This window comes from Chiloscyllium plagiosum, chromosome 7 (genome assembly GCF_004010195.1).
Source record: "Chiloscyllium plagiosum isolate BGI_BamShark_2017 chromosome 7, ASM401019v2, whole genome shotgun sequence".
NCBI lineage: Eukaryota > Metazoa > Chordata > Chondrichthyes > Orectolobiformes > Hemiscylliidae > Chiloscyllium > Chiloscyllium plagiosum.
The window spans coordinates 58,715,782-58,735,542 of NC_057716.1; the positions used below are offsets into that span (position 1 = coordinate 58,715,782).

Genomic DNA, 19,761 nt, shown 5'->3' on the forward strand with positions numbered 1-19,761 from the left:
CAGGACAAATGCAATCCATGCGTTTTCATCATTAACAGAAAATAACTGCAATTATTATACCACACAATTAACAAATGACAGAAAAGCTAGAATTTCTAATTTACTGCAGGGCAACTTGAACTTTAAACCCTCCATACCGGCGTGCACTTATTTACAGTTTAAAAAAAAATGAAAGAAATTGTTTGACACACGGTATAATTAGAAAAAATAGACTGAATGCCAAAAATCAATAGTCTAGATTTCAAGAATGGGTTAGATTGTTTCACAGAGTTCCTCTTGATTTCTTGATGACATGTTGCTGTCTGTAAAGCAATGGTCATTCTTCACTTTGATAATGATCCAGCACATTTATCCAACATAAGTCTTGTTAGAATTTCTGTTCTTTGGAGCTTTCCAGGTTTTACTTTTCCCATACGTGGAGGGAAAGAGAGGAGAGAGGTGTTCAATTTGCAGGTTGTGGTGTCTCTTGCTGCCCTTACACTTACAGCTTTGTAACAAACTGCTCAATTCATCAAAGAGCTGTTGTTAGGCAGAATTTTCTTAACTGTCAATGCCACGGTCTGGAAGTATGTCTCTCACTGCTTTAAGAGTAACATTGTCTTGCCTCACTTGATTTTTTTTCCCCAAGTTGCAAAACTCCCCTAGTATTTCAGCTGTCTGTCCAGTCTCTAATATGGTTTGCCTTCTCAAAAATAAACAGAAAAGAGGTCTATTACAGCTAGATATCACTGAAGGACAGCGTGTAGATGAGATCAGGAGGGCGAAAGAAAGATCCATAGGGAGCACCAGAGGTTACAGTATGGCAGCAGGAAGAAAAGCCAGTACTATAATTCTTTTGCTATGATTACATAATGTTGGAGCCAGGTGACATTAATTCCATCCATCTGGATCATGGTGAGAAGCAGTGGGGGAGGATGATGTAAAGGGTCAAAAGCTGCAGACAGATCAAGGACGGGGACAAAGTTTATCTTTGATAAAAGGTAATTTAACAGAAACCTGATTCAAAGAAAATTACACATTTAAGGACTTGGGAAAGGAAAGAAAAGACAGTTTTGAGATGGAATGATTGTTTCCAAGGACAGTGTGGTCAAGAATATTTTTGAAAGGGGTGAAGACAACATACTTCAATGAAAGGGCGGTAGCAGTTAGACAGAACCAATTTAAGTGTTGGCTAATGAGCCAGAAGAGAAAGTTAGGTGATCATTGGAACAAGAGGTGGATTTCATGCAATTAAGGTTAGCATTAGGGTAAGTATTAGTAGGTGGGTCTCAGTAATTCTAGCTTCTTGGATAGTATTGGGTTTTGCGACAAACAAATTCTTGAGTTCCTCAAATTTGTTGTTAAAGTGAAGGCAAATGAAAGTGATAGTTTGGAGTAAAGAAACTCTGGTTATTTCTGCCATCCAGTGGTGAGCAATTCTTGTGGTTGAGAACTGGCACGTTGGCTCAGTGATTAGCACTGCTGCCTCACAGCACCAGGGACCCGGGTTCGATTCTAGCTTCGGGAGACTGTCTATGTGGAATTTGCACATTCTCCCCGTGTCTGTGCGGGTTTCCTCTGGGTGCTCTGGTTTCCTCCCACAGTCCAAAGAAGTGTAGTTAGGGGCATTAGTCAGGCTAAATATAGGATGATAAGGTAGAGGAATAGGTCTGGGTGGGTTATTCTTCAGCGGGTCGGTGTGGACTTGTTGGACTGAAGGGCCTGTTTCTACACTGTAGGGATTCTAATTCAAAAAAAAATCAGAACTTCATGTCTTTATTGATCCTTTCAGATGTACTAGATGGCTGAATCAGTTATGTCCTGTCAAAATGTGCATCTGTTGAGCCAGGGTAAAGTTTAGAGTGAGGGAGAAGTAATCGTTTTATTGAGGATGAGGTCACAGATAGTAATGACAATATGGTTTAGTAAATCAGTTACTGTAGAAATGTTGTGGCAAACAGGGCTGAAGGGGGGGGTATCCAAGATGACGACGATCTAAGAAGATCGCACTGCAAAGCTCCGCATCACAGCACAAGCGGGACGAACCTTTAACCCGCCCAACCCAGGCCATCGCAATATCTTGGGACTCTGAAAAGATCGTGGAGTCCGAAGAAACTTCTAAAAGTTAACTTACCTGGAATTCCTGCCGTCCAGAAATGCTAAAGAAGGGAGGTGGAGCATCCGAGGCCGGGTCTGCAGTTCAGCCTGCAGGATCCTCTGAGTCAATTACTTTCTAGGCCCTGGTGAACATGCTGGCAAAATCTCGAGAGATTCTGGGGTAACAGATTGAAGAGAAGCTGGCTCTAATCTCTGTCATGCTGCAGAGCATGAGCAGCAGCTGGGAGAACTGGAGAAGAGGACGGATGAGGTGGAGCACAGGGTCACAGTGGTGGAATCTGATGCCAGTTCATCCAAGGATAGGATCCAAGCCTTGGAGTTGCAGGTCCGTAATTTGCGTGACCAAGTGGATGATCTTGAGAACAGAGGCAAGAGAAAAAAACATTTGGATCATTGGTCTGCCTGAGGGTAAGGAAGGTGAGGGGCCTGCGAAATTTGTTGAGGATTGGCTGCTGAAATTCCTTGACTTGGAGCTGGTATGAGAGGATTGAAGATGGAGAGGTCTCACTGGCTCGCAGCATGGAGATTGGGTCTGGGTCAATGTCCTTGTCCTCTCCTGGTGAGACGAGTCATGGAGGCTTCCAGAGTCCAGGGGAAGAATCCGAAGGCCCTAATTTACGAGGGCTCTAAGATCATGTTCTTTCAGGACCTCTCAGCGGCGGTGATACAGAAACGAAAATCTTATGACGGTGTCAAGAGAAGACTGAGACAGCTTGGGATTCAGTACTCCCAGAGGTGCTTCAGTACACCTTAGATGGATCCATATGTCTCTTTGACATGTATAAAAAGTGTTGTTTGGGTATGTCTTTATTGATTTGTAAAAGAAACGGAGGAAGTCCAGTTGGAACTTAATTTTTCTATTTTTTTTCTATTGATAATACTTTCATTTAAACTATGGTTGGCGATGATTGAGATGTTCATTTTCAATTTCTAAGTTAGGATATACCAAAGGATGGGTATTTATTCCCTTTTTTAAAAAAAAATGTTTCTTTATTCATACTGGTATTCTATGGTGTGTACTCTTTTCTGCTTGTGTTTGCGGTGTGGCTCTAGCTGGGAGAAGTGAAGGTGGCTGGGATAGTTAGTTGCCTACTGATGGGTAGTTGCCCCCTATGGGCAGGGGGTGAGTTCTCCTATTCAGCCCTGTTGGTGCTTTAAGTGTTGGTTTGTTTTTTTTTGTTTTTTGTTTTTAATAGCTTTGTAGGTTTAAGTACAGTGGTTTTAGTTTATGTAGTTTTGAAATTTGGTGGATCATGTGACACTAAGGCTCAGTGGTTTGTGGTTCGGGTTCCTCTTTTCTGGAATTTTAATGTTATTGCTGAAGGTTATGGCTAATGACTTGATTAAGTGGTGTACCTGAAATATCAAGGGAAGTCACTCACCAATTAAGAGGAAGAAGGTACTGTTGAGTCTTAGAAAGGAGGTGGATATTGCTTTGTTACAGGAGACACATTTGGATGACAAGGAGCATCTTAAATTACAGCAGAATGGCTTTAACTGAGTTTATTTTTCATCATTTAATACCAGAATAAGGGACTGGCTATATTGGTTAGGAAGAATCACCCATTTAAATTGTTAGAATGTGCTAAAGAGACACATGGGAAGTTTGTAATGCTTAAAGCCTTGATAAATGGGGAAGAATATGGTGTTTTAAATGTATATTGCCCTCCAGCTCGTCCCCTTAAATTTTTGGTAGATGCTTTTTCTAAATTGACAAGTCTCGAGTCCCAGCACATCATTATAGGGGGAGCTTTTAACTGTCTCATGGATCCCACAGTAGATAGATTGCCCAAAGGTCCCTTGATACCCTCTGTACAAACTAAAACATTAGTGGATCTGTGTGGGGTGTTAGGGTTGGTGGACATCCGGAGGTGTCTCCACCCTATAGGCAGGGATTTTACATTTTTCTCCAACCTGCACAGATGTCACACGAGGATTGATTTCTTTCTGACCCCTGCGGCAACCCTGGATTTGGTGGCATCTTGTATGATTGGTAATATTACTATCTCTGATCATGCTCCAGTGTACCTTATAGTTAAGATTAAGGATGTTACAGTGGGTTTGAGGGACTGGCGAATGAATCCCTTTATCCTCAAGGATAATAAATTTGTGGAGTATTTCTCTAGGGAATTTTGGGCGTTCCGTGACATCAACATAGGCTCGGTTGGTAGTTCATCCGTCCTCTGGGAAACTGCCAAAGCCTGTGCTTGGGGGTCAGTTATTTCCTATTCTGCCAGTAGGAAGCGGCAGAAAGGTGAGCAGCAATGTCTCCTTGAAGTACGGATGAAGGCAGCTGAGAAGGCTTATTTTGACAGACCCTCGTTGATCAAGCTACAGAGGATTACAGTGCTGCTTTCTGTATTAAATTCTGTGCTCACACAGATGGCAAAGAAGGCTTTTGCAAAGCAAAGGTTATATGAGCATGGTGACAGGCCAGGCAAATACTTAGCCAGGAAAAGGAACGCCCCTCAAGCCATTACAGCGATTAAGGAAGGGTCTGAGAACCTCAACATGTAATTCTAAAAAGATTAAAGTGGTGTTCCAGAGATTTTACTCGAAGTTATACCAATCTGAGGATTGTGAGGCGGGCAGGCCCAAATGGAATTTTTTTTAAGAATCTGAAGCTCCCGGATGTGACTCCCAAACAATAGTCCTTTCTCAATGCCCCTTATCAGAGCAAGAAGTGCAGGAAGCTGTGAGGCAGCTTCAGAGTGGAAAGGCACCCAGTCCTGACAGACTTCCCAGTGAATTCTAGAAGGAATTTTTAAATATACTGTCAGGCCCAATGCTCAATATGTTTAATGATTCATACATACAACAAAGTGGGTTTGAGGGACTGGCGAATGAATCCCTTTATCCTCAAGGATAATAAATTTGTGGAGTATTTCTCTAGGGAATTTTGGGCGTTCCGAGACATCAACATAGGCTCGGTTGGTAGTTCATCCGTCCTCTGGGCCAAGTCTCCCGCCATCTCTGAGAGAGACCAATATTTCACTCATCCTTAAAAAAGGGAAGGACCTGGAAGACTGTGTACTTTGTACATGCCCATTTCACTCGTAAATGTGGGCTTTAAAATCCTCTCTAAGATTCTCGCGTTAAGGCTGGAGACTGTTACCTTCTAATATTAAAGAGGATCAGACGGGCTTCATAAAGGGTCGCTGATCCTCCAATAATGTTATTGGAGGCTGCTTAATGTAATTCAAGCATGTCAACAACAGTCAGTGCAGGGATTGGTGATTTCTTTAGATGCAGAGAAGGCATTTGACCGAGTTGACTGGCCTTCCCTTTTCTATACTCTGGAGTGGTTTGGTTTCAGCAAAGTGTTTATAAGATGGGTAAAGGTTCTCTACAGTGGCCCTCTTGCGACAGTCATCACCAGCAGGGTATGATCAAGCAATTTTAACATTCTTAGGGGCAGCCGGCAGGGCTGTACCTTTTTACCATTGCTTTTTATGTTGGTGATTGAACCATTGGGGAGGCCATTCGTGGAGATCCCAATGTATCAGCTCCAGGAGTGGGGTCAAAATTACATAAGATTTTGTTGTATGCAGATGATGTCCTAATTTCTTTGACAAATCCAGCAGTTTCGGTGCCTCTCCTAATACAATGTATTCACACGTTTGGCTTTTTCGGGGTACAAGATTAATTTTGCGAAATCAGAGGCTATGCCGCTGGGTGGCCTTACGATGGAGCCAGGTCTTGAGGGCAACTATAGATTTCTATTTAGGTGGTCACGGGGGGCATATTCATTATTCCAGTTCTGGAGTGGCTGTTCAAAGCCAATTTTATTCAATTATTTGATAAAATTTAACAAGATTTTCAAAGATGGGAGGCACGTCGGATAGCGCTTATTAAGATGAATATTCTATTTGCTATACCCTTTATTGATGCTTCCCCCCCCCGATTTTCAATAAGCAAACACTCAGGAGGCTGAGTGGCTAGTTCAGCTCCTTTATTCGGCCCCTTATTAAATTAGCTAAACTGCAACTGCCTCACAGATTGAGGGGAGTGGACCTTCCAGACATTAAAAATTACCAACTAAATTTGCTTTTGACCTACGTGAGTGAGTGGGCCTGTGGGGGCCCTCTTTCAATATGGCTAGATATCGAAGCTTCCCAGGTAAGGTTCCCCTTACCAGTTTACTGCTTTTGGACAAAGTGAGGACAGTCAGTGAATATTGCCATAACCCAATAGTCATCAATACTGTTAAAGCATGGAGGGCAATTCGGCAGAGGGAAGGCAATACTGGCAAAACATCTTCGTTTACACCTTTAGTGAGTATGCTGGGTTTTCAACTGGGGATGATAGATTCAGGATTTAAACATTGGGCAGCTAGGGGTATGTCTTGCATGGGTGATTTATTTGAGGGAGACGTAATGGTGTCCTTCGATTAGTTAGTACAGAAATACAAGTTATCTAATAGAGACCTCTTTTTCATTTTTTTCAAGTTAGGGATTTTATTCAAAAAAAGACTACGCTTTTGACTGATCCCTACAAATCTGACATAGGAGGGTGATCAGTGCTAAGAGTACATTTTCTGTCAGTACTTTATATCATCAATTGGGGGTACCCCCTCTCCCACCCCCCTGATTGACTCTGCAGGGTGTGGGAGAGAGAGCAAGATGTTGAAGATTCCCCAAGAGGCAATGGGGAGGATATTTGGGAGAATGCAAGGAAGATATAAATTTGCAATAGGACCCATGCTTTACAGTTTAAAATTCTCCACAGGGTCCACTCGGGCTCCAGGCCATTTGTCAAAATTTAAACCTGGGGTATCTTCAGCATGTCCCAAGTGCAAGGTCTGTACGGGCACTGGTCTTGCGATAGGCTTCAAACATATTGGAGTGCTTTGGGTGTAAGGGTGGAGAAGGACCCTATCTTGCTCCTTCTGGGCCTGCCCACAGTACTCCCTGCAAGCACGCATAAGAAAAAACCTTTCAATATTCTCACCTTCTGTGCAAGAAAGAATATCTTGCTTGGTTGGATATCCGCAAAAACCCCAGGCCTATTGGGTTGGCAGAAGATTGTTATGGAGCATATTCCCTTGGATTTTCTTACAAATATGGTACACCACAAAACTGAGAACTTTTATAAGACATGGCAACCCTTTTTTGGAATACGTGGACACAGATTTATTTGTCACACTAACAAGGGCTTTTATATAGCCGTAACAATTGTGTTTTACAAGTCCAATGTCCAGAGAGGAGGAACTGTGAACATATGAGCGTTTTGTTTGGCTGGGCTTGAGTTATTACTATTTATTAGTTTGTTGTTGGTTATTATTTATTCTGTGTTTTTCTATATATGCTTATACATTTGTACATGAGGGTGGGTTGGTTTTCTTCTACTTGTGCTTTTTTTTTTGGTATTGTTTTGAATTGTATTCCGATAAAAATATATTTAAAAAAAAACAGGACTGAAAGCTCCATGATTAGGATTTTGAAATAGGGCTGTAACAAATTACCTTTTTATCTTTTTATCTTTTCTAGGTCAAGGATTGGTTGGGGGGAGTATACGTGCCAAGTGATTAAATGAAATGATGGCTTTTGTTAATTGATAAAATGGGATTGAGCAAGACAACGTGAGGTTGCAAGGTCAAGAAGCTGGTTATGAATATTGGGTGGGGAGATAACACTAAGGAAGAGTTTTAGGACTCTGCACGCCCTTCTGAACAGATGCATACAAGCATAGAGCTGGGTTTCTCTCATTTAATGTTTTAGATGGGATAGTTACAATAACAAACAAAATGAGATTAACATGCATTTTTGAGGGCAAAGACGTTTACTTTTAATTATTGACAAAAAGGTTGAGTCAGACAGAGGTTTCATTGATGCAAAATTATACAAATATAATTTACATTATTCTTCAATGCAGCTGGATTCTCTCAATTTGCCATAACTACTGTATGATAATGCATGTAATCTTAACAGCTTAAAACCTACAGATTCACTGGGTTCAAATGTATGTAGTCCTTCAAGGTTGGATTTGTTAACTCTCAAATGCTTGTCTTCACTGGAATCGCTTTCTTCAGTTGCACTCTTGTTTGAGCTAAACTGATGTATGTATTTTTCTCCAAATAAATTCTTTTCATTTACAGCCATCTTATAAAATGCATCACTATAGTATTTATACATCTATCAGAATTACCCTGCCTTAAGCTTACAGTTTCACTTTTAACCTTGCTTATGCTTCAGTAGAATTTTATACTTTCTGAAAAATCATAGCACTGTGGAAATTAAGTGGCTGTTTCTTCTTTGCTTCTCATGATCTCCCATCTTTCTTGCTTTGATATTCCGAGAGGAGGAATGTTTTTTTAGATTCTGTCAGAATTTATAGAAAACTCAAATATTTAGAGTTTGGAAATGGTTATCCTAACCACCAAGGTTTTTCCTAGATCTGTCATCTGTTTTGGTGCAAAACCAGAACCACAGTCTCTGTAAGAATCCTGAATGCTTATTTTAGAACTAGAAATCCGGTTATTAGCCAACAGATCCATGACACGAGTGACATCAATTTGTATGGAAATCTGGTTTTCCAACTTTTGATTTCTTTATATTTAAATAATAATTCAGCATAACTGTGCAAGTAAAGCATCTAGTATACACTAAACTACAGATTTTGGATAACCAAATTTGTGCTACCCATTTTATAAGAGAGCTTGTCCTGTAATTATTTAGCACATTCCTAGCTACCCTCCAAATTATTTGTTAGGTTTCCAGAATTTTAACTGTTTTTGAAAATCTATTCTCTTTGTTAATCTGGATATAAATAATTTTTCTAACAGAATCCTGAAATTTGCTTTTTATTATTAGCTTGAATTTGTGTTCACTTGTTCTACTCTTAAAGTTTTTCAGTTTGCAAGTCCAAGTCACTGGTCTTTCCTTCATAACATATAGCCTTATGGTTTTTGGTTTAGCACATTTGCAATTCTTAGGATTTTAATTATTTTGTTTTGCTCTGGATGAATTTGCTTGCTGAGCTGGAGGGGTTCGTTTTCAGACATTTTGTCACTAGGTAACATTATCAGTGAGCCTCTAGTGAAGTGCTGATGTATGTCCTGCTTTCTATTTATGTGTTTAGGTTTCCTTGGGTTGGCGATGTCATTTCCTGTTCTTTTTCTTAGAGGGTGGTAGATGGTGTCCAAATTGTTGATAGAACTCCGAATGCCATGCTTCTAGGAATTCTCATGCATCTCCCTGTTTGGCTTGTCTTCAGATGGATGTGTTGTCCCATTTGAACTGGTGTCCTTCCTCCTCTTTAAGTAAGGATACTAGTGATAGGCAGAAAACTAGCCACAAAGACATGACTCACTGTTTGTCCCGTGTACTGCTTGTTAAGGTTCTTGCGAGGTTTTTTGTAGCCTATTTGCTATGCTTTTTTCCTAAGCATCTGTTTAGGTATGTTTCTGCATTTTCTTCTCTTTATACAGGTAGCCACTTTACAAGTCCTGTAAGGAAAAAGAGGGAGATTTACTTTCCCTCAAAGTAAACCTAGGATAATGTATTTAATCTGAGTTTATAACTTAAAAATGCTAGAGAAATGCATTGCTAATCATACCTTTTCATGGATCTACCCTCATTTGTTTGCATTTAGCTCTTCCCTACTGCCGAGAAGAAAATTTAGATTAGGTTATGTATAGTGTGGAAACAGGCCCTTCGGCCCAACAAGTCCACACCGACCCTCCGAAGAGCAACCCACCCAGACCCATTCCCCTATATTTACCTAACCTGCACATATTTGGACTGTGGGAGGAAACCTACGCAGACATGGGCAGAATGTGCAAACTCCACACAGACAGTTGCCTGAGGTGGGAATTCAACCCAGGTCTCTGGTGTGGCCATAGCATAAGATTATATCAATATTCTGATCAGAATGGTTCTTCCCTCCTACATATATGCAACTTAATTTGCTTTTGCAATATCCCTGAAAGAGGAATAATGTTTTTTTTCTGAATCCATATCTATTGTATTAATTTTAATCCTCTGGCTTCAACTGTTGCCATTAAGTATTAAAAACAAACTGACAATGTCTTTCACTGTCCCTTCTTGTCAATCTGTACATTCCAAAAAAGACTTCAGTTGTATGGTAAACAGCTTAGGCCTAACTAGTTGTTTCGAGGGAATCCTATAATTATGCAGCCACCTTATTGATTCTGTGTGTTAAAAACAGTCTTCTGGGCCCAAAAATGGCACTTGTGTATGTTGTTATGGTCTTGCTACGAATTGAACAATTTTCACTGAATTAACTGTTTTCTTCAGAATTTCATTTTTCTCTCCTATCTTACATTGGAGTGTCCTTTTTTACTGTGCCCCAACCATATCCTTTGTAATAGCTTCCTACTAATTTTGTCAACCGTTCCCTTTTTAACTCATTAACTTTAGTCCCCTGTAAGCAAGTATCATTATATTTGACTAATTCTAGTAATTACACCCACACTTGCCCCAGTTCATTTTGCAGAACCATATCCAGTACTTGCTCAATGGGGCTAGAAACCCACTGTGCACATTTCAGAAATTGCTTCTTCTATTTGCCCTTTAGACTTTCTAATTTGTCTCTACTTCCATCTCATTCCAATTCTGGTTAGAATTAGAAAATCTTTACTTGCTTTTTCCCAGTCAACTTTATACCTACTGTCTTTATGCTGTAAAAGTTTAGTTGTTCCTTTGAATAAGCTCTCAAGCTCTCATGACTTATTCAAGCATGGAAAATTTGTTTGAAGTGCAAGCATAAAAAACCAAATGGTGCAGATACAGAGCAGCGAGAGAAGTACTGTTTCTTTTCCTCTCTTTGGATGCTGCCAGATTTGCTGGGCTTCTCCAGCATTGTGTTGTATTTGTCCTGTCTTTTCCACACTAGGAAATTTCTGAAAGAAAAATTGACCAACTTGGGCAAGATTTCACATTCAGTATATCTACTTTTGCCTTTTTTACTCTAGGACTTTGGAATGGCAGAGGAATTTGCTTCTAAGGCATTGGAATTAAAGCCAAAATCATATGAAGCTTACTATGCAAGAGGAAGGGCAAAAAGGAGCAGCAGGTGAGAAGTGCCATACATGCTTCCTAAAGTAGTCTTTGCATCTCCTACGAAGCAAATCATACAAAAGAATAGGAGATGCTCTGTCAGCTGAAAAATGTTGGAATGGAATTCACAACATACTGAATATTTCCTTTCTCCAGGCAATTTTCTGCAGCTCTTTCAGATCTACAAGAGGCTCAAAAGCTTTGTCCTAACAACAGGGAGATAAAGAGACTCCTGGCTCGGATAGAAGAGGAATGTAAACAACTCCATAGAGCACAACAACAGAAACAGCAGTGTCAACAAAATACTGAATCAGATAATGAAGAGGAATTACTACACCAAAACATTGACAGCTCATTGTTTGACGTTGATGAGGTTAGCATTGGACCACTTAATCAAATTCAACCTACATCATCAAAGCTTCAGCATTCTACAAGTCCAGTTGTGTTTAAAAAAGGACTTCAAGATGATGCAAGTTCTCAACAGAATCCACAGGCTGTCTCTCCACAGAATAAATCTAAACACAAATTCTTTCAGGAACCACTTACACAGCAAGGTCTCATTACTCAGCCTCCCAGACAAGCTCAAATTGTGAAAACAAACCAGCATATGATTTCATTACAAACTGGAGGAAGAATTACTTGTTCTCAACACAGTAATAAAACTCCACCACAGCTTCCTCCAGGCCCCTTGCCCAGAAATAGAAATGCTCAACAAATAGAGTATGCAGTCAATAGCAGAATATTGTCTGGGTCTTCTGGAGACAGGATGGCTTCAGCTCAGTCTGTGCAGCTGCAGCAGAATGAACTTACAAACGTGCCAATACCAGTAGAAATTCCACTTGTTCAGCCCCAAGTGTCTATGGATTTATCAAAAAATGTAGATGAAGTAGTACAAGTGAAGTCTTCAGTTGTTTCTGGTTCTATAAGCAGTCTAGCCTCTGACAGTGGGCAAACTTCAGATACTCACCTCAGAAACAGCCTGGAATGTAATATGGAGAAGTCTAACCTGAGTGGAGCTGAATGCAGACCAAGGACTACACCATTTATGGGAATAATTGATAAAACAGTAAGATCCCAGCAGCATCAGTCCACCAGTCAACCGATTCGAATGTGGAATGATCAATCAATAGAAGGAGTTGTTACAAATGCTACAATTCCTGCTGGTCACAATGTTCACTGTGAACCACAGTTTCCTAAAACTGTTAGTGCCTATGATGATCATAAAAAACTTCCAACTCTGGGTTCTGCTGGAAATTTTCACAACGGAATGCATTCCACCACAAACTTGAAAGAACCGAATCCATCATTGATGGTTCTACAGGGTTCTAAGACACAATCCCTGATTGCAAGAGATACACATTCAAATAATAATACTCCATCAAAACCAAAGCAATCTTTTATAGAATCTAATGTATAAACTAGACTGTTGAACTCTACTGGTAAGCCATAGTCATTATCTTTGTTTAATTTGTACTCATCTGTAAGATAATTAGCAGTCTTTTGAGCCTGCCTTACTATTCAATATGATCATCTATCTCAGTACCCTGTTTTCACTTTCTTCATATAACCCTTAGCCCTAAGAACTATATCTAAATTCTTCAAAACATTTAATGTTTTGGCCTCGTACATGTTGGTTATAAAAAGGTAAGCTTTAACTTAGCTGGCTTTTGCACTGATTCTTGTAATATTGCGTTTAACACAATGTATAATCGCACTTTAAATACAAATTATAAAATTGCCGAGTGCTTTTGCTGTAATTTTTAAAAATCTTGTATACAGAACATGCATTTTTTTAACTGAAATGTTACAGGAAGATAGATTGTGAAGAAACACACTGCATTTTTTTTTAAACACCCAGCTGTTGGTCAAGCATCATGAAGTACTCAGCTAAATCAACAATATGTTGCACTAATTAAATAGTCACACTATTACCAGATTCCCAATACTAACTTTATTTATTTCCTTAAACTGAACAGCTAATAATTTATTCCTTATAGCATATTGTATTACCTAACAGAGGAAACATTTCTGGTAAAGTACTGTCAAACAGATTGTATAATTCCTAATGTTTGATTAAATCTCTTTCTTAGAACATATTCAAAAATAAAAGTATATTCTAATATTTATGGGTTATGAATGGTCTTTGGAAAGTGTGTGTTTATGAAAATCAGTTGACAACCAGACAAACCAAACTTGGGCTTTGCACGTTCTCAGGAACCTCCCAATCAGTCAGAGATTGATGTAAAAACTTTTTCTACCTCAATTAGCATATAAATACAAATTGTGCTTTCAATTTTCTTACTACAGCATATTTATTCCTTGTTATTTCCATACAAGCTGTCAAATATTATTATAGTTACCACCTCATTTGTATGCTTTAAAACTTACAATTTCAAAAAAGTTAAATTTATAGTACAGTTCAATACTACAATAGAAAAATGAAAATCAAGACAAAGAAACACTTAAATACAAAACTAACCTAAGATTTAATTGCATCCTTGGTTTGCTGGCATTCGTAATACTTGTTGGCCTTCTATCCAACGGTCAATAGCCATTTTAAGGGTTCTGTTGGGTGTTATTAAAGATGTTTCCAATGGCTTATTTGTCATTGGACTTGTACGTTTTTTAGTATTAATCCAGCTCTCAATTGCTGCTCTCTCATAAGAATAGCCATCTATCAAATGAAAATATTTTTAATAAGTGTCAATTTCACAACTAAATACTAAAGCCCTTCCGGTTAAGTTTGAGTCAGTGAGAGCAAACAAACAGTATTCACTTTTCAACAATGGAATGTGTTTCAATGAGGAACCTCAAAGTACTTTACCATCTTACTCTATAAGGAGGTTACAACTACTTTTGGTTTGATGTAGGAGAAAGCTGGAGTAAATATCCCAGATAGTAACTTCAGCAGTTTTAAAGTGTAGTCTATCTAATTCAGAATAGTGGTTCAACTTTGACTTTATATATAGTGTATATTTAATATAAATGTAATTTGCAGACTATTTTTAAAGGTTCAATTACTGTTACACAGGCACTAGTTTTGAGGGGCTGAAATTCATGCTTGGATGTACAGAAGAACCTCGATTATCTGACATCAGAGGTGTTTCCAACACTGATCGCATCTTTTATTCAGTTATTATAAGTGAATTCGGCTTACTGAAATGCTGCCAAGAACAGTCCTGAACATCGATGGAAGCCCAGCCACTGTCTCCAGATAACTGATCTCTTGCCCTCCCTCTCTCCCCACACTTTCCCTGGTGTTCTACACGGGTGTACCCTAAATCCCCTTTGCCCCGTACAGGACAATGTTAAACTTGACAAAAAGTTGTGTGCGCACGCTATTTGGATACTCTTCACTGCTTTCCCCCCCCCCCCCCCACCAACCAAATAAAAGGTTGCAGCAGTCTTACTGTTGATGTCCAGTGTGGCTGCCCAGGAAGGGGGATGAGAGTACATGGGTAGAGCACGTGATGAGTAGAATTACTGCTATGAATGCATGTGATTTCATTTAAATGGGTTAAAGGGAACATGCAGAGGTTTGTTAGAGGTTTGTTAGAGGTTTATAATGTGATATAGTACGGTCGACCTTTACATGAGCTCTCAATACCTGAAGCAATCACTGGATTAGTCATGATCTCCCGTGATATTGGACAGAGGAATTCATCTGGTACTTCAACACACACAGATTCCATTTTGGCTTTTAGTTCCTCAATTTTTCGCATTACTTTGTTACGCAGTCCAAGTGACTCTGTAAAAATTATATTAGTAGCAGCCTCTTTACTGTTCATAAGTCATATACACAAATGAAAATGTTCTTCCATATTCATTTAGGTAATATTTTGATACATACTATGATGGCAGTTTTGAACTTCAAATCTGAGCTACAAGTTATCCAACTTCTCCAATAAATTAAGCCCAACTTGTTTTTAATGCATGTGATTTCTGAAATGAAATGGCTTCTCATACACCATTTCTAGGCTCCCTGGTTCCTGAATGAGAATCTACCCTGTTTGTGTGCTAAAAGTTGGCTAGGAGTCGCAGGTGAGGGCAGGTCGTGAAGTTGATGAACCATTTGGTTAGTTACACATTAACAATCAATATCTACCAATTTGACAACAGATGCATGAGGAACAATGGGTGAGGTCCAAGTGCTCAGCACCGGTCTCAGGATCTTAATCTAGTCTGGTCTGAAGCCTCTTCTCATTAATTTCTCATCACTAGTTCACATACTTTAAGCTTTTGCTCTTCGATAAATTAATTCTTTATGTCTAATCAATCACACTTTCATTGTCAGTTATCACAGAGAAACAGCTTCATGACCCTAGCCCTAATAATTTTCAATTGTTGCCTGGTTTTCTCTAGCCCATCCTAGATTACTTCACTTGACGAAGGAGCAACGCTTTGAAAGCTTGTGATTTCAAATAAACCCTGTTGACGTGTGACTTCTGACTTACTTCTGGATTAAAGTCACCAATGACATCTATCCTGTGAATCCACCTTCTTCCAGTTTCCAATGCTGCTGTGACCAGCCTCATGGTTCCACTCAAATTTCCTACTGCACTCAGCTCACCTCATCTTTTCACCCTCACAATAAACTTGACATTTCCCCAATGTTCCATCATAAGTTGCTGCTTCAACTATATTGGATCCCTCTTTGAAATCACCTGTTGGTACAGATTCAGCATTGCATGTTAACATTACTTTGCAATATTTTCAAGGATCTAACTACCATCACTGGCTGCAAGATTTCTTGAAAAGCAGTTATGGATAGCCCAGAATTTATTTCACTTGAATATCATCATCAAAAAAACAAACTGCCTTACTTCATGTACACAAACCCTTATCTAAGTCTTATTTCATTAGCTCCTTACCATTCAGGCATTTGCTTTCTAAAATGTATTTAGACTAAAATTCTGACACCTCCATCTTCTTCATTTGTTGTTACGTCCTCAAGTTCCAAAGTCATATTGTCCCCGATTTTCCGATGGCCTGTGTGAGGACCTGCAGAATCTCTACTGTAGCAAAGGAATTGCCTAGGAAACTGAAGATTCTGTTGGGCAATTCCTCTATGCTTGAGCCCTCCAAAAATATCCATTTTAAATACAAACGTTTGGAGGGTTCTGATGAAATTAAGCTAAGAGTTACTCAGGAACAATTAACAATTAAATAGATGGTATAATTTCTGAGTAACTATTCAACTGACCCTATACTGTACTTAAACCTCCAACTGTATTGTCCTGAGACCATTTGCCCCCCCACCCACAGCAAACTACTGTAAACTTGCATCACTTATCTGGCCACCTTGCATCCTACGCATCTGCTACCCTAGCCTCACACTTGCCTTATATACTTACCATTTGACAGCAATTGATAAAGTGGCTGTTTATAATTCTGGATCTTTTAACTTCAGAATACAGAAGCAAATTGTCGTGATGGAGGTAGTTGTTTGCCTTACCCAGACAGTTCTGCATGACAAGAGAACTGTCAGAATGGAAATATGGCCCTGGAAAATCCATCCATTCATATAAATTCCTGATCCTTGTTTCAATGGTTACGGACGTTAAACTCTACATCCATACTAGCTAATTTAATGTCCTTTCCAAACTGTTGATTGTACAGCCTTTGCTCCAAAACTGAGCCAATAGCTGTTTGGAATTTCCTCCATAAATGCCTGTAGTTTTAATTTACAGGAGACTTTTAAAAGGTGAGCATTCATGTCAAACTTCCCTCGAGACAATTCTGTGCCTGAGTCATGATCATAGAAACTAGGAGCAGAAGTAAGCCACTCAGCCCTTTGAGGTTGCTCTGCCATTTAATATGATCATGGCTGATCCTCAGTTTCCATGATATTCCTTTTTGCTCCCCATATCCCTCACTGCCTTTAAAATCAGAAAAATATTCACTTTCTTAAACATATTCAGCATCTTTGCCTCCACAGACTGACCACCCTTTGAATGAAAAAGTGCCTTTGCACCTCAGTCCTAAATAGTCTCAAGACAGGAGTTGGACCATGTCCCTGGTTCTTGAAAGCAACAGGCTTAGTCCTGTTAACACCAATAATGGCTAATTGAATTATCTTGTGTACAGTACATTTATTTCATAGATCTTACCAACTTTCAAATCGTTCTGAAGGTTTTCTTTAGTAAGACTCAACAATTCCTGACCATCAATGTTGTTCGATTTGAAAACATCGATTAAATCTTGCAGCTCTTCTCCTGAAAGCCACCAAGAGACCTCATCTTCTGACCAGTGCTGAACAGAACGTCTAAGTTTCCCCGAAAATTCATTATCTTTAAGAAAACATACAAATTTGTTATTTTATCCATGGATGGTGTATATATTTTTCACTTTCCCATTACACATCCTTTATGTAAACGATTTCAATATGTTTGAGATGAAATTCTAAAGTTAAATACAAACCAGAATTGTTCTTAAATCCAATTTTCCATATGTGCACAGTTTTATCCATAGAGCCAGTTGCAATTAGGGGGAGATCACGTGCAAATGCACAAGCCGTCACATACCTGACAATGTTTAAAAATTAATGCATAAGAAAAACAGACAAAACATACAAAGTCAAAGATTGTACAGCAGATAGTTCACTGTGTCAGGAGAATGGTCTCCTAGATCCAATCATTCAAATTAATTATGCAGGACTGAGTTAGCTTTAATATTACCAAAGAAAAACTGTATTTTCCTGCTACCTTTGAGACTCTAGTTACTATGTGAAAGGTCTGAGAGAATGATTTCCTTAAGCACATCATACTGTAATGGTGGTGGTGAAAAGATTTTGAAAAACTGAAATCACTACTTCAAAAGCTTAAAAAAATCTCTTGCAACCAGTTATGCAAGAATAAAATGTCAATCTTTCTGCCAAGTGTAAAATCTGCTGGTTTCACACAACAAACGATCTGAAACTGTGATTGACCCAGTTTGCCAGTGAAAATATCTCAGAGAAAGCCCCACGTCTGCTGGTGCCCAGAACCAAGAATATGTACAAAACAATTAATACAAAATGGCTGAAACTTGCTCTTCCGAGCAGACCAATTTTGGCCCAAAGATGTTTTACAGTTGTCACACCACATGGGACGTGTGAAGCAAACTAAATCGGCAAAGATCTCTCACCCCAGATATCTGATAACGTGCAAGTGATGCCCGATTCTAAAGCCTGAGCTATTTTTCCATTGGTTGCTGGAAACATGACAATCACCTGCATTTCACCGTTGTTCCCAAACATCAATGCGGAAGTGAGCATCATTCATCCTGCAAAATATTCCCTTACTTCCCAAACTTAACGTAGACAATTCCAGTGATATGAAATCTAAATTCGTATCGCAAAGCACTGTAAAAGGACTGATCTGTAGCGAGTTAAGTAGACTCCCTATTGCTATTGCCAAATAGAGCATTTTCAGGGCTTCTGTGGAAATCTATTCCCTGCTAGATGAAAGGATCCAGTACCTAATCCAGATGTACATTAAGGTGGCTAGCTCACAGACTGCAAAGGCCCCAAAATTCAGCCAGGGTCTCAAAACTCAGCCAGATGCGAAGTGTGGATTTGTTCTACAGAACATCTGGGTCCTAAGAAAGCACCCTGAAGCTGCTAATCTGAGAAAGGATTACATCTTTTAGTCCAAACCAATTGCTTCGTCCCTAAAATAGTAAATAGCACAGAAGAAACACTTAACAAAAATGCCAACAGACCTATGAATAAACCTAACAAGCAGTGGTATCAATTGTTCTACAAGATCTGACTGTAATGAAGGTAGGTTAAATAAAGGAAGCCATTCAGTGGGTCACAGGAGAAAGTCCCCAGAAATGCTCTTTCTGGATCCAAGGAACTCTACTAGAAAATTATCAATATTACGGATTGCCATACCTACTAAGCCAAACAATGACTCTGGAAGCAATAGGGTGGTAGAACCTATGGCCTATAACATTCTGGAATATATCTTCTATAGAATCATTCCTTTTGTTGAGTCATTGTTCTCAAGTAAGTGGAATTCTGATCTAATTACAGTTACTATATTCAATTTTTAGCCCTCTGGTATGTATTGAGGCTGGATTTCAGAAGAAAAAGGTGGAAGAAAGATAAAAGCAGAGACCACCTGGTCAAAGAAAGAAACCTACACTGCTGTCTGACAGCAGTGAATCTCCACAGCTAATACCGTTGCTGTTTGAGTTCAAGTATCTCTGGACATTGGAATGCATCTAAGATAGATTATCAAACAGCAAATTTCACAGCTGACCTTGGAGAAACCTGTGTGGAAAAGCTCACAGCACAGGATAAGTTCAGTGCTTATTTTTTAAATGTAACCTTGCTGTAAATCTGTAATAGTGAGTAGAGTGGGCTTTTTTTTATTATACGTTTTACTGAGATCTATCTCTTGATTAAAAATATAAAACACAGGTATTAAGTTAGCCTGGAGCAGTGTTTTTTAGAGCAGTAAGATGGTGCTATTTTTTGGGCCTGTAGAATGTTAAGATGCAAATTAGCCTTTAGTAGAGTAATCTGCTTGTCCTGTTGGATGTGGGAGATTAGGGAGAGTTTCCATGGTACTGATGTCTGTAAGAAGTGTATTTGGTTGCGAATCCTATCAGATCACTTGGATTAGTTGGAATGGCAGTTAGAGGTCATGAGGAATTT

At 39.2% G+C, this 19,761-nt stretch overlaps 2 protein-coding genes across 6 annotated transcripts in view; one reads left to right on the forward strand and one right to left on the reverse strand.

The window, feature by feature from the left end:
• Positions 1-13,239, forward strand: part of tanc1b (tetratricopeptide repeat, ankyrin repeat and coiled-coil containing 1b) — a 201,023-nt gene extending 187,784 nt beyond the window's left edge. For 2 of the 3 annotated variants that reach the window (XM_043693814.1, XM_043693816.1), the window contains 2 exons: positions 11,033-11,133; positions 11,274-13,239. In XM_043693814.1, the coding sequence (XP_043549749.1) occupies positions 11,033-11,133; positions 11,274-12,534 (1,362 nt within the window). In that variant the 3' untranslated portion in view covers positions 12,535-13,239. Of the gene's footprint in view, positions 1-11,032; positions 11,138-11,273 lie in introns of those variants that run through there. The other variant, XM_043693815.1, reaches the window with a different exon arrangement.
• Positions 7,792-19,761, reverse strand: part of wdsub1 (WD repeat, sterile alpha motif and U-box domain containing 1) — a 50,520-nt gene continuing 38,550 nt past the window's right edge. For all 3 annotated transcript variants that reach the window (XM_043693820.1, XM_043693819.1, XM_043693818.1), the window contains 5 exons: positions 17,538-17,641; positions 17,228-17,407; positions 14,725-14,865; positions 13,597-13,791; positions 7,792-9,544 (listed from right to left, as the gene is read on the reverse strand). In XM_043693820.1, coding sequence (XP_043549755.1) covers positions 13,604-13,791; positions 14,725-14,865; positions 17,228-17,407; positions 17,538-17,641 — 613 coding nt within the window. In that variant the 3' untranslated portion in view covers positions 7,792-9,544; positions 13,597-13,603. The remainder of the gene's footprint in view (positions 9,545-13,596; positions 13,792-14,724; positions 14,866-17,227; positions 17,408-17,537; positions 17,642-19,761) is intronic.